At 34.0% G+C, this 13891-nt stretch overlaps 3 protein-coding genes across 3 annotated transcripts; 2 read left to right on the plus strand and 1 right to left on the minus strand.

Annotated features, from left to right (window-relative positions):
* Positions 1-90: 90 nt before the first annotated feature.
* On the minus strand, positions 91-3755 carry LOC121805881 (solute carrier family 25 member 44-like). The gene is made up of 6 exons (XM_042205913.1): positions 3505-3755; positions 2370-2751; positions 1947-2143; positions 998-1130; positions 549-702; positions 91-322 (listed from the first exon to the last, which is right to left on the minus strand). The coding sequence occupies exons 1-6, from the start codon at positions 3564-3566 to the stop codon at positions 297-299; spliced, it is 954 nt and encodes a 317-aa protein (XP_042061847.1). The 5' UTR covers positions 3567-3755; the 3' UTR covers positions 91-296.
* Positions 3756-6236: 2481 nt separating this feature from the next.
* Positions 6237-7304, plus strand: LOC121803222 (cytosolic sulfotransferase 8-like). The gene has a single exon (XM_042202916.1). The coding sequence runs from the start codon at positions 6266-6268 to the stop codon at positions 7211-7213; it is 948 nt and encodes a 315-aa protein (XP_042058850.1). The 5' UTR covers positions 6237-6265; the 3' UTR covers positions 7214-7304.
* A 3213-nt stretch (positions 7305-10517) lies between these two features.
* Positions 10518-13472, plus strand: LOC121802413 (protein COBRA-like). The gene is made up of 6 exons (XM_042202083.1): positions 10518-10728; positions 11231-11310; positions 11560-12016; positions 12240-12399; positions 12469-12749; positions 12826-13472. Exons 1-6 carry the CDS (start codon positions 10650-10652, stop codon positions 13107-13109), a joined length of 1341 nt encoding a protein of 446 aa, XP_042058017.1. The 5' UTR covers positions 10518-10649; the 3' UTR covers positions 13110-13472.
* The last annotated feature ends 419 nt before the right edge of the window (positions 13473-13891 follow it).

The following is a 13891-nucleotide window of genomic DNA, read 5'->3' on the forward strand; positions in this document are numbered from 1 at the left end:
TAATCAAGAATGTAGTTTTATATCCCAAGATTAGCAACCAAAGAATTTATTGTACTCTAAAAAGAATTAGGGCATGAATATTCCAAATAATTTGGACAAAATAGTAAATTCTAGTGCCGATTGACTTTGAATGGTGCATTCAATAGAAGAGCGACATTTTAGGTTAAGTTATATCTTGTACACCGCCAAATGAACAATTTTAATGTGCCCCAAGCAATGTTTCTCTCGGCTGGACTGCTCTAAAAGAAATCTCTGCCACAGCAAAAAATGAACCCATGTGCAACTTTACTCATGGCTTAGTCATCCTTTGCGCACACGCGCTCTGCATATTACAGATACATTGAAATCATGAGTTCGAGCTACAGAAATTCCTTCACACAGAGGTGAAACCAGGCATCAAACAAAACAATGCAGAGCACTGCCAATTGATCTATAGTTGAACAAACAAACACAAGGCAGACTGATAATAATTCATAGCATTCATATGGCGATAATACATAAATGGACATAGTATTGATTACCAAAGTGACAAAAGAAAGGGAACTTACTCAAATATTCATAAGCCAGAATCATTGAGGTTCCCCAAGCTGACATGCTAAAAAATCTTGGGCCAAGTCCTCTGTATAAGCCAATCCATCCATCATCAGCAATCAAACTTCTAACCACTTGCTTTGTAGTGGGTCTTTTTTCATGCCCAGTCACCTGGATTATATATAAACACACACATTAGACCAAACACTAAAACAAAAAAATGGTATTGGTGCCCTAATAGATTTATACAGGATATTCATGTTAGTATTTGGCCTTTGACCCTGTCATAAATAAGTAAACTCCCAAACCAACCTCAAACCATCTAAAAGAAACATTAAGTGTCTAAGATGTAAAGGATGTATACTATATCCATAAATAAGAAAATAAAAAATTTCCGAATTTCACCACAATATATATCCACCAATACAGGAATGCATTGTTATATAGAATACCAGATTGACTTTACCTGTAAGCGGGTTTTAATGGTGTCTAATGGGGTTGTTACAAATGATGCAGTTGCACCAGCAGAAATTCCTCCAGCAGCTTGAACCAAAATAATTTTTCCTTCGCTGGGAGCAGCATTTTCATCATCCAGCAATCTGCCAGACACATGAAAAATCAATTGCAACCAAAATTTAGAAATAAATATTTCATCCAGAGAATTAGTAAAAGATATGCCCCAGAAAGAAACAATAGCTTGAATCATCTTCATAATACATCTTTCAGTTCTTCTGTTGTACTGGATCACAATACCAAATATAAATGTTAGTACAAAACAACCACTTGTACAGGGTACAAGCCTGAGAGCATGATGAAGCAGCACGTGATACAAGTCACTTGTTGATCACCATAGAATTTTAGTTGATGATAATTATATCCAATGGTGAAATAGACTTGTACAAGGAAGACTTAAAAAAACTCCTACTAGTATGAATTTTTGCTTATGAGAACTTTGTGAAATATTCTCCAACTTAATTCAAGATTATATCAGACTGTAAAACATAAACACATTATGGATTATAAATTTACAAGAAAGAAATATCTTTGGAACAGCATCATGTTATTTATCATGGTGGATAAATATACTGTCAACTATCTTGTTGCTCCCTAATTGCATATATTCTGCCCATATATATAGACTCTTTGAGCACAAATTCTTTTTTGAACAGTTAACAAATCCTAACAATCATGTCAGCTGCGCATATCACATTCCTAGGTCAATTATGTTGGTTTTTTAATGCGAAATAAAAAAAAGGAAGTTGCATAGAAAAACTGCCTAAAATTTGTAGATAACGACTAACTACCTAGGGTTCAGTGGCATGACATTAGCAAGGAGCTGAATAAAATAATTTTGAGAGGATGCTGCAAGACATGAGTTGAAATAAAGCAAATAGAGCACATGTTTAATGCAATACCTCCAAATGACGCGTTGACTTGCACCGTAGGTTGCCCACCAGACAGCACTGGATGGAGAATACGTGAGAACTGAGAGACCAAACCCTCTGTACAGACCACGAATCCCATCAGACTTTACCACCTTACGAACAACATCCAGGCCCCCAGTATAGGATGCGTGGCCCGAATATCCTTGCACCATCAATCTTTGACTAACCTTTTCAAATAAATGCTTATCTAGGTTTAGTATTGGCACAAAAAGGGAATTTTAAAATATCTGGTTTCTAAAGTACATGTTCAGTAATTCCTTTTGTGTTAACATATTTCTCTATATACTTATAATATGTCGAATTTCTATTCCATCATATAAAAAATTGACTCCATATTAAACCTAACAAAAAATTCCGATGGACAACAGAAACCAAAGAGTATGTGAAGCATACCACATCAACTGGTACGAATACAGCCTGTGAGCAAAAAGATGCCATCATGCCAGCAACCCCATTTGCTAATGCTGCTTGTGTGGGCTCTGACAGCTTAAAAGGTTCTATCATCTTCAGTGCAGCTACTTTTGTTGTTTCTAATGCAGTTAGGAATAATATTCTGGTAGGTATCGCTCCCGTCACGACAGTGCCAAAACCTTTATATAAACCAGGAATTCCATCTGTTTTAAGAAGGCCTTTTATGACAGACATAGCATTTTTTTCTACAGCATCATGTGATGCTACTTGCAGCCTGGTTTTCACAACTGATATTGGATAAAGTGCCACTGTAATTCCAGTAAAAATTCCAGCTCCAACAACGTAGAATTTAGTTTTGTCAAGCCTACAAGGGAAAGAAACTACAATGAATCCCAAACGAATAAAACATAGAATTTCTTATATTTACAGATGCCTGTTCTAAAACAACCGAGCTGTGACTGCCCAGGTAGAATAATCAGGCAATTACACATTGAAATAAAATTTGTAGCATCATAAGGCTTCACAGCAATGACAGATACACGTGACAACAGTCTTTAAGCAATTATACAATTCAAGTGAAAGATACTAGTTCAGGTGCTCAGAGGACTGTCAAAGAATTATTTGTACAATTCTCCTCATTTTGTTGTATGACTAATTCTCAAGTTTCACAAGAACTTCCTATACTATGCCAATAATCTTTTGTTTGAATTGACAGGCAAAGCAAAACTCTTCAATCCAGTTTTAATGGAAACCCTAAGCATGACACCAATTACAATTGGATCAGTAACACCCCCTCCACCACACACATCCAGTCACATCGAAAAAGGAAGAAAATAAGTAAGAGAATTAAGCAATGAGACCTAATTGGATAAAATCCAAAAAAAAAAAAAAACTTCGCCCCCGTCGAAGCATATCACTGAAACAACAAAAACATTTTCCGAAATTTCAAATGCAGCAACTAATCAACACAGCACTGAAAAGTTAGCCAGGTCCTACCATATCTTCATTTAATACGATTAGGGTGAAAATAACCGATTTGAACTCAAATTCACCCTCGAATAGTCCACTAAACAACATTAATAACGTGAATAATGAAAAGCAGATTGACGAAACCTACTTGTCCCAATTGATTTCCGTTTGACCGAATGATGGCTTCTGAATTCTTCTCGCTGTATCCATCGAATGCAAAAGAAATAAAGAGATGTTACAGAAACTCAACACTTAAATCAAATTCATCGCCTCATGGCGGAAACGAGGAAAAATCTTTTCAACGAACTTCCTGAATTCAGCTAGCTTAAATTTCCTTTTTTCTTTTAGGAGTTTTCTTTCGAAAATAGGTTTCTTGTCAAACTATTCGATCAAGATTAGTCCGCGTACAGAGACCAATCACGATTATCCATTCACACATTTAAATAACTTTATACCACTCTACAATTTTTTTAAAATAATCCATTAATACGATAAATAATAGTAATACAAAAGTGGAGTATTTTTTATTCATGTGAAAAGTAAAAAAAGAGTAATTTTGATGTTTTGAAATAATTCAATCTCTTCAATAAGTAAAGTTCAATATGTAATGAGATAGTGTGTATTTTAATTACTACTGTATTAGAAAATGAATATAAGACTGAAAACAAATGAGGTGTGGAAATTTAATGTGAGGTTTAGCATGGATTTCTTTTGTTTAGCTAAAATTAAAATATATTTATATGTAAAGTTATAAAAATAAATTAGTAATTAAATAATTAAGTTCACGTATTTAATTTTATAATATTAGTAATAAATTGAAACACTAAAATTATTATTTAAAGTATCAAAATAAACATAAAACATTGTTTTAATGCATAATCATGAGATGACTTTTTTAGCATAAAATAAGTTTAATGATTAAGAGAGATAAATAAGATGATAAAAGAAAGATAAATGTAGAAGATAGTGATGAAATTAAATAGTGATCATAATCAAATTTTTCCTTTAAATTGAAAGAATAAAATGAAAAAGAAATAGTTCTAAAAAGTGAATTAAAACTTTTGTGCAAAGATTACAAGAGTGGGTCGTTTTTTGGCATTGGGCATGATACATTGTGAATGAGCAATTTCATTCCAGATTGGCTTTTATTGGTTGAATAAATTAATTTCTACGATGCTTTTTAATTTAATTTTCATAAAATCCTAGAATTATTACTTTGAAAATATTGAAAATATTACCGAAAATACTAATTCGGTCGAAGAGAAGACCAAGATTATTATTTTAAAAATATTAAAAATACTAAATCAGTCAAGATAACTTAATTTGATTGACCGTTCAATTTTTACGGCTCCATGAAAAAAGGACGAAAAAAGGACCAGTTTCATTTTATCTGGGATACTATTACTAAGGTTCAAAACTTAATATTTTGTATCAAAAACATAAAACTATCATATCTTTAGAACCACTTTTGGACTTTAGCCAATTCTAACTAATCATGATTTTATAGTACTAATACAATCAAAAGATGACTTGATTTGGGTTGGCTGTTTATTTTTTTTAGCAAAAACAAATTAAAAACAGACCGATTTCATTTCTTCATAATACAAATGTTCAAAACATAATGTGATAGACTAAAATCATAAAATGGTTATATGTTTAGTTCACTTTTGGACTTTAGTCTTATTGTTATTTGATACTCCTTTTAGTCTTATTGTTATTTGATACTCCTACTACTATTATTTGTAAGTTGTAAACTTATTGGCATTTCATGTTATTAACATTAGAAATTTATGTATTATAATGTCTCTAATTTTTGTTTATCATTTGATATATTTTAATAATTTTACAATATTTTTATATACTCTCTTTGTCCCAATTAAATTTAGTCAAAACTTTTGGTCACGAAGATTATGAATTGTGTTGAAAAGTAGGATAAAGAGATATGGTCGAAAAGATAAAGAGAGAGTAAAATACGTAATGAGATAAAGTAAAAAGATTGGATGTTTTGTTTTTTTGTCAAAAAAAAGAAACAACCCAACTTAATTGAGACATCTAAAAAGAATACGATTCAACTTAGTTGGAACATAGAGAGTATATAGTTTTATATATTAGAGTATATTACAATTTCAATCCGATCAGTGATTCAATCGGTCAAGATGGTTGAACCTTAAAACTAGTAGCTATACAAATTTACTTATTAGTTCCATTTTTAAAACATGATACAACTACGACCCTAGATATTTGACGCGTACCTTAAATTCTTAATGATAAAAAATCATCTATCAAACATGTTGAAATTTGATGTCAAACATTACCAAATATATACTCCCCAGTCCAAAAGAAATAGATTAATTTTTACCAATTTGAGCCGTTCATTAAAATTAAATTACTTCTAATTAAATATTAAACGATTTAAATGGAGTAACTAATAATGTGGACCTCACCATCCATTAATACTATTCGCAACATTTTTCGCTCTACTTCTCTTAGTTTATCAATCATACATTAAATTTGTCTATTTTATGGAGAAGGGTCAAGGAGAGTATGATATAGGCATTGCATTAGATTATGTGTCTATGATGTTATTCTTTGTAGAAAATTTTCAACTATATTTCGAAAGTCATCTTTTAACTTTTGAGATGGAAATGCAATTGCACATATGGCTTCCCATCATCAAAAGAAAACAGGTGGTTTTTAAATAAATGAATGTTATGTGTTTCGGATGTCATTTGTCATTATGTTATGTGGTTCGGATGTCATTTGTCAAAATGAAAAATGTCAAAATTAACTAGCTAGACACCATTGACACTACACCAACCCTACCACCATACCTAGCTAATTCACAACTCTTCAATTTCTATACATAGCGGAAGTCGAATAGTTAAGTTTATTCACCTTCCCAAATCATCATGGAAACTCCACACTCCAACACCAACCACATTAATCACATAGAAAAACAAAAATGGTGTGGGCATGAATTCCTATACGAGTTCCATGGCTTCTGGTTCACAAAAACATACCTCGAAACAACAAAAGAAGTGGTAGAAACATTCAAACCACTCCCCACAGATGTCATCCTAGCCTCTTTCCCCAAAACCGGAACCACATGGCTCAAGGCCCTTCTCTACTCCATCACCCACCGCGACGACGCCGTTCCACCCTCCACCCATCCTCAAGAGCTAGTCCCATCCCTCGAGACCAACCTCTACATCCGTAAACGAACACAATGTGATACAAAAATGCAGGAATATCTCGATGAAAAGGAAGGGAGAATCTTGGCCACACACGCACCGTATCAGATTCTCCGAGATTCCCTAGATTCATGCGACTGCAAGGTTGTGTACGTTACTCGAAACCCTAAAGATACCCTAATTTCGATGTGGCGTTTTGTGCAGAAATTGGATGGCGTTGGCGATGATCCGTGGCGGCTGGAGGCGGCCGTGGATCAGTTCTGCGATGGCATGGTCCCGTTCGGGCCCTACTACGATCACGTGTTGGGATATAGGGAAGAGAGTGTGAGAAGGCCTCAGAAGGTGTTGTTTGTGAGTTATGAAGAGCTCAAGGAAGATACGAGGAGTCATGTGAGGAGAATTGGTGAGTTCTTGGGATGTCCATTTGGAGGAGAGGAGGAGGTTGAGAAGATAGTAGAGAGATGCAGCTTTGAGATTTTGAGCAATCAAGAGATTAACAAATCGAGTGAGTTGCCTGATAGTGGATTCCCCTTGCCGTATAATTCTTTCTTTAGGAAGGGCCAAGTTGGAGATCATTTGAGCTATCTTGAAGATCAAATGATTCGGAAAATAGATGGTGTTACCAAACTCAAGTTTCACGGATCTGGCTTTGATTATGGGATTTGAGATATCTGACAACTGCTTTCTTCAATTACTTATGAATACACAATAAATTGTTTTCATCTTTGTATAAATGATTATTCAATATATTTTGTTTTTTTTTTGCCTGTTATAATAAAAATATAACACGCATGTATATTTCCTAATCCACTGAAACCCCTAAAATCATGTGGATCGATCTTCATCCAACGCTTGAGTAACTCTCCAATTGAATATCCAATTCTCATAATCTGTTGGGCCGCGCGCTTTCATTAATAGAAGAGAAGTGGGCTTACTTTGTGATCCTCACTATCACAACAACACATGGGCCAGTCTACCAACTTATGGGCTAGATCCAATATATACTGATGTTTATAAAGAAAATTATTCTAATAAAAAGTGATAGTAAAAACTAAAAACTATAAATAAAAAATGCATAATAGAGTTCGAGTGCAAAATATACTTTTGTCAGTGTGCAATTAATTTTCACTGTATGTTCAATTAATTTATACGTCGAGTGCACGTGTTTCACGTTATCACAATAACATTTTTTTAATTTTAACCTACCCCTATACACATATATGTCGTAAGTACTCCCTCCGTCCATGAAATATTGTCCAAGTTTGACTCGGTACGAGTTTTAAAAAAGATGAAGAAAAGTGAGTTGAAAAAGTTTGTGAAATGAGAGTCCCACATTTAGATATTAGTTTTATAATAGAATGTGAGTGTAAAGAGTTAGTGGGAAAGTGAGGACTATTTACCAAAAATAGAAAAAAAATAAAGTGGCCAATTTTTCAGGGACGGACCAAAATAGAAAAATTGGACAACATTTCACGGACTGAGTGAGTATATATTTAGATGAAGTAAAACTCAATTGGTAAAAGATTTATATTTAAACTAAATAATCGATTGGGGAGTTGGAAGCATTCAACATTACGTGTAAGTTTTAAATAAATAAAAAAATGTATTGATATGTTTGACTATATGATATCTTGTTCTTGTATGGAGTAATGTGATCGCTATTATGTTTAGTTAGATAAATTTAATTATCTGCTCGAAAAATAAATTATAATAGGAAAATAAAATTGTGGTAATATAATCAATTAATATATGTTATGGGGACAATATTAATAAACTGTTAATAAATGATAAAATTAAAATTTATAGTAATGCATATCTCTTGTAAAAAGTGTGATAAAGAATTTATAATACTCCATGTGCATATATAATACTACTATTATAGATCTTTAATTTGGTAAGGACTTTTGATTAGCAAATAATAGCTTAAGGTGGGACAGGGATATGAACATGTATATATGAAAGTCCATATAAAAAATGTAGTAGTAAGTTGGAAACTACTGTTTTGGCTTATTAATTCCTTTCTTATTTTTTGGCACTATATATATCGACACAATCATCAGCTAAAATTTATTCACCGCGAATATTGTAGCTCAGTTGCGAGTAGAATTTATATTACTATTACAAGTATATAATTTCTTATGGATGATTTAAAAATGTAAAATTATAGTGTAATTGTGTAAAGATGTGTGACCTATATTAAAAATAGGAGTATAAAATCATTATTAAAATAAAAAATATATATATTAAGTCAAGTTAACAAGAAGCGAGCAAGGAGAAGAGACGAGAGGCCATAATATAATTAATTGCGAGTTGTTTTCTGCTTCGTGGAATATTGAACATCGTCTACTCACCGACACTGGAAATCATATTTTATGGAGTATATAAAATAGTATAATTATAATGAGTTAATGGTGAGCTGTCCGTGACAAACATGCATTGCATACTTTATCTATCCCACTATTTTATCACCGGACACCAGTGTCGGCAACTCTCCCCTCTCTCTAATATTTGTGCCTGTCTTTGTCGGCAAGACAAGAATCATGAGAATTTCTTTTAAAATATTTGGTATACTACATTTTTTTTCTAAATAATATGTGGAATTTGTTTTATTATGGCGTATGGTTCGGTCTTCATGACTTTTAGGACCCGTTTTATAGAGTGAGTGGGTTATAGCAAGAGGATTAACATAGGATAAAATTTTCGGGCCAAATGTAGGATTTATGTAGGATAAAATAAACCCACAAGAGGATAAAATAAACCCACAAATTTTGTGGGTCACATTAACTAAGCCCAATAGTGAAAACGGGCACTATTCACGCGGGCCTGGCGGGCCGCCGCAATTTTTTTCGGGCCTTGGATTGCATTTATCCAGGCTGAAAAATTGTATCAAACATTGGATTGTGGTGGGTCTCACCAACCTTAACCTTGGTTTATCACCTATAAAACGGGTCCTTAAGCAAAATATAGGTAAATATAGGATTAATTAAAGCATGAATTCCAAGTATGTTTATTTCTAAATATGAAAGCTGGAATAATATCTCCTTACATGGATTTTTCCATAGTGGGTGCCGATCAAATTTTTTCTAGTGAAGATTTTTTTTAATTTATGAGAAATAATATTTTTGCTACTAGATTGGATTTTTACCATATTTAATGCTGCCTTGTCCGGCCCTTTAAAAACAAGGGGTCAAATCGGCTTAAGTTAGTTATAACAACAACGACATTTTTAACTGAAATTGAATAATCAAATTCAAATCAATTTGATGTAAGGGTAAAATTTGGCTAAAAATCATCTTCATTAGCAAAATAAATTAGAATCTTGTCAATAAGATTCAATTTTATAATTCGATTTTATAATAAATTGTCAATAAAATAAATTAATAGAATGTGTGATTTTTTCACTGTTTATATTAAAGTTAGTACGCTCCATCATGCAGTTAAAATTCAAATCACACCTTCAATCGATCAATTTATACATATGAACTTTTCTTCGCTTGAGGGCTTTAGTTGGGATGTCGTCTTCATCAATATACATAAATTTTTGACGCATCTTCCTTTCTCAAATCGATAATATAATATACAGTATCATGTATTATAATGTATGACTCTATAGCATTGATAATATAATATGGTAGAAATGAACAAGCTAACTACCAAAGAGAGAGAAAGATAGAGAAGAATTCATGAACAACTTGTTTTGTAAAATTGATGTCAAATTAAAGAGGAGTAATTTTTTCTTTGTCAATTTGTATATACGTAAATATGACAGTACCGTTTATATTACATGTAACTAATAGATAATTTTTTATAAGTTTATAACTAATACTACTACAGTATTTTATTGAATACTCTGTAGCGTGTATTATTGAGAAAAAACAATAAATTAATCATGTTAGCTGAAAATACAGAAAATGAATGTGCTGCCTCCAGTGGTTGAGAAACGCTTTAATAAAATCCAGTTTTAAGGCCTTCTTATTAGACAAGATTTAACAGCCATCTTCTCTCTCTCTCTCTCTCTCTCTCTCTCTCTCTCTCTCTCTCTCTATCTCTCCTCCACTCATACTTCAGTTGCAGATCTTCGTAGCAAGAAGAATCTGCAACTATGGAATTCAGCTTCAAATTCTCAACTCCCTCCATTGTGCTGCTGTTCATGCTATCTTTCTTCTCCATCCCTTCCACAGGTAATATCTCATTTCTTTGTTAGTATAGTGTGGAGCATAATTTCAGTTCTTTTTACTTGTTGATGAAGTTGGATTAATGGGATGTGATTGTGTGTAGAATTTTGTTTGAACAGTTGCATTTTCAAGTAATTGGAGGTTTTTGCATGAAAATTGAGGGAAAAAGTATGTTTCTTGATTGTATGGATCTTTGAGTTATTGAATGGGATTTGGATGAACATTTCTTCAAGCTTGAATAAAACTGGGAATCAATTTGTGCACAGAGCTTTAGTTGTCTTGTTTCTGCAGGGAGGAAGGATCAACTGTTTGAATCTTTACTTGACAATCATCAAGTATTATCATATTGTTTCCTCTGTTCCCAAATTAAGTGTACTATAATCTTGAAATTAGACTAGTTTTTTCTGAATTTAGGATCTCAAAAATGATTTATCTTAAAAACTGCATACAAGACGGTGTTTGATATAGTAAGATCCTAGATTTAAACCTGTGTTTTATCCTCTTTCAGAAGCATATGATGCACTTGACCCGAACGGAAATATCACAATAAAATGGGACGTTATCTCTTGGACACCCGATGGCTATGTGGTAAGTGTTGTACTAATCACAAAACAATACAATCTTCCTAATAATATACTCCTTCTGTAAAAATACTTGTCTGATCTGGTTTAGAATTTAGCACCTTAATGTATGGTTGTGTTCATATGTATTTGAGCCTTCAAAAGTTGTATCAGATTCCTCTTATGCGATGATAGTCGTGTGGTGATTACTAAAGGATATATTCAACTTTTTTATTTCCACGATGAATCTAATTGGCATATGTAAATGGATATCCAGGCTGTAGTAACAATGTTCAACTTCCAACAATATCGTCACATTCAAGCACCGGGCTGGACTCTGGGGTGGACGTGGGCGAAGAAGGAGGTGATATGGAGCATGATGGGAGGTCAAACAACAGAGCAAGGGGATTGCTCAAAGTATAAAGGGAATGTCCCACATTGCTGCAAGAAAGATCCCACAGTCGTGGACCTATTGCCCGGAACTCCCTATAACCAGCAGATTGCAAACTGTTGTAAAGGAGGGGTGATTGGTTCTTGGGGACAGGATCCATCCAATGCAGCAAGCTCCTTCCAAGTCAGTGTTGGCGCCGCTGGAACCACAAACAAAACTGTGAGGGTCCCCAGGAACTTCACCTTGAGAGCACCCGGTCCTGGATATACCTGTGGACCTGCCAAAATCGTGAAGCCTACTAAATATGTGTCTTCTGATGGGAGGAGAGTCACTCAGGCTATGAGTAAGTTCTTTTCACCTTGGAATCAGTTGGTCTTCAGATTGGAAAAATTGGAATGATTTGAAAATGCGAATTTCTTGATCAATGAAAAAATGATATTTTTGTTGAATATGGTGGTAACAAAGTGGATCATTGACATGTTTTATAAGTACAAGAAATAATGGCAAGAAAATCTAGTTGTGCAGGTTTGGGCTTATTATATTCATTCATGTTTCTCTTCTTGCAGTGACATGGAATGTTACATGTACATATTCACAGTTTCTGGCTCAAAAAACTCCCTCTTGCTGCGTCTCGCTCTCATCCTTCTACAATGACACCATTGTTCCTTGCCCGACGTGCACATGTGGATGCCAAAACAACGTCACAGATCCAGGAAGCTGTGTCAAGTAAGTTTTTTCATCTTTCCCTGTCCCTCGCTCTCTGTTACTAATCTTTATACTGGTTCTTCACTGCAGTCCGGACTCACCGTACCTAGCTTCAGTCGTTTCACAACAAGAGAAGACCAACAAGTTCGCACCTCTAGTCCAATGCACGAGCCACATGTGCCCCATTCGCGTCCACTGGCACGTGAAGCAGAACTACAAGGATTATTGGAGGGTTAAGGTCACCATAACAAACTTCAACTACAGGATGAATTACACATTGTGGAACTTAGTAATCCAACACCCCAACTTCGACAACTTAACGCAGATATTCAGCTTCAACTACAAGCCACTCAATCCATACCAAGACATAAGTAAGTCATGCTACTTACCTATAATCAACTAATACTTTCTTGATCACATGAAGTCAATAATTTTTTGTATTGACAGATGACACTGCGATGCTATGGGGAGTTAAGTACTACAACGACCTGCTGATGGAAGCCGGCCCTCTGGGAAACGCGCAATCAGAGTTCCTATTCCGCAAGGACAAATCCACCTTCACTTTCGAGAAGGGTTGGGCCTTCCCTAGGAGGATTTACTTCAACGGGGACAACTGCGTGATGCCACCTCCTGATGAATATCCGTATCTACCAAGTGCCACCACGCGACAGAATGTCTCCTTCCTTCAGCTGCTTGTTGCTCTCTTGGCTCTTCTGTTTGGGTGTTTTTAACAGACAATTAGCATCATCGAGGAGGATGAGGATTCAATGTTCTTGGCGTTGCTACGGGAGAGATCATACAACACGCAGTGGGTTCAGGTGCACAAAAACTTGTGCATGCCATGAGAAATGGTTCCAATTCATGCTACAGTTGTGGCTCTTTTTTATAGTACCCCAGGGATGCCTTTTCTGTTCTAGTTGCATGATACTTTCTTTACTGCATGTAGATCGTGGTTGTTGATATACTTTTATGTATAGGATTGTGGTGAGAATATCAACATTTTGATAGTTACAGTGAGATTTTTACTCTATGATTTTTTAAGTAGTGTTGAGTATAAAAGTTGCTTAATTATAGAAAACGCTCTTTTGCTTAAATGTTTACTTTATCAATATTTGTGACATAATTTACTTTTAAAAGAATATTATTAGTGATGCAATTATACAGAAATATATAGTTTTTGGAGCACGGTGCTTGCTTGTAATCCATTATCCGTGCATTAACTTCTTATAGCATCCCCATTCCATTATTTAATTTAAATACTTCAATTACTAAAAACATTTCTACAATATAAAAATACATTAAAAATACTCGAACTACTATTACAAATTAAAAAAATATAAAAATTACATAATTAAATCTTAAAAATAAAATTTACAAATATAAAATCCTAAAAAATAAAAATTACATAATTAAAATCCTATAAATTAAAAATTACATAATTAAAGGCTAAAAAATATCCACGTGGAAGACTAGTTCTCTGGCCCTATCCCCAATGTTTTCAGAGACCTCGTAT

Source organism: Salvia splendens, chromosome 5 (genome assembly GCF_004379255.2).
Source record: "Salvia splendens isolate huo1 chromosome 5, SspV2, whole genome shotgun sequence".
NCBI lineage: Eukaryota > Viridiplantae > Streptophyta > Magnoliopsida > Lamiales > Lamiaceae > Salvia > Salvia splendens.

What these genes read in the sequence shown, in the direction of transcription:
- LOC121803222 (XM_042202916.1), top strand. Translation starts at nt 6,266, where the DNA reads ATGGAAACTCCACACTCCAACACCAACCACATTAATCACATAGAAAAA.
- LOC121805881 (XM_042205913.1), bottom strand. Translation starts at nt 3,566, where the DNA reads ATGGATACAGCGAGAAGAATTCAGAAGCCATCATTCGGTCAAACGGAA. An exon ending in TATTCGTACCAGTTGATGTG is followed by an intron (nt 2,144 to 2,369) that starts GTATGCTTCACA and finishes TTATTTGAAAAG; the next exon opens with GTTAGTCAAAGATTGATGGT. An exon ending in CCATTAAAACCCGCTTACAG is followed by an intron (nt 703 to 997) that starts GTAAAGTCAATC and finishes TATATAATCCAG; the next exon opens with GTGACTGGGCATGAAAAAAG.
- LOC121802413 (XM_042202083.1), top strand. Translation starts at nt 10,650, where the DNA reads ATGGAATTCAGCTTCAAATTCTCAACTCCCTCCATTGTGCTGCTGTTC. An exon ending in CTTCTCCATCCCTTCCACAG is followed by an intron (nt 10,729 to 11,230) that starts GTAATATCTCAT and finishes ATCCTCTTTCAG; the next exon opens with AAGCATATGATGCACTTGAC. An exon ending in CAATCCATACCAAGACATAA is followed by an intron (nt 12,750 to 12,825) that starts GTAAGTCATGCT and finishes TTGTATTGACAG; the next exon opens with ATGACACTGCGATGCTATGG.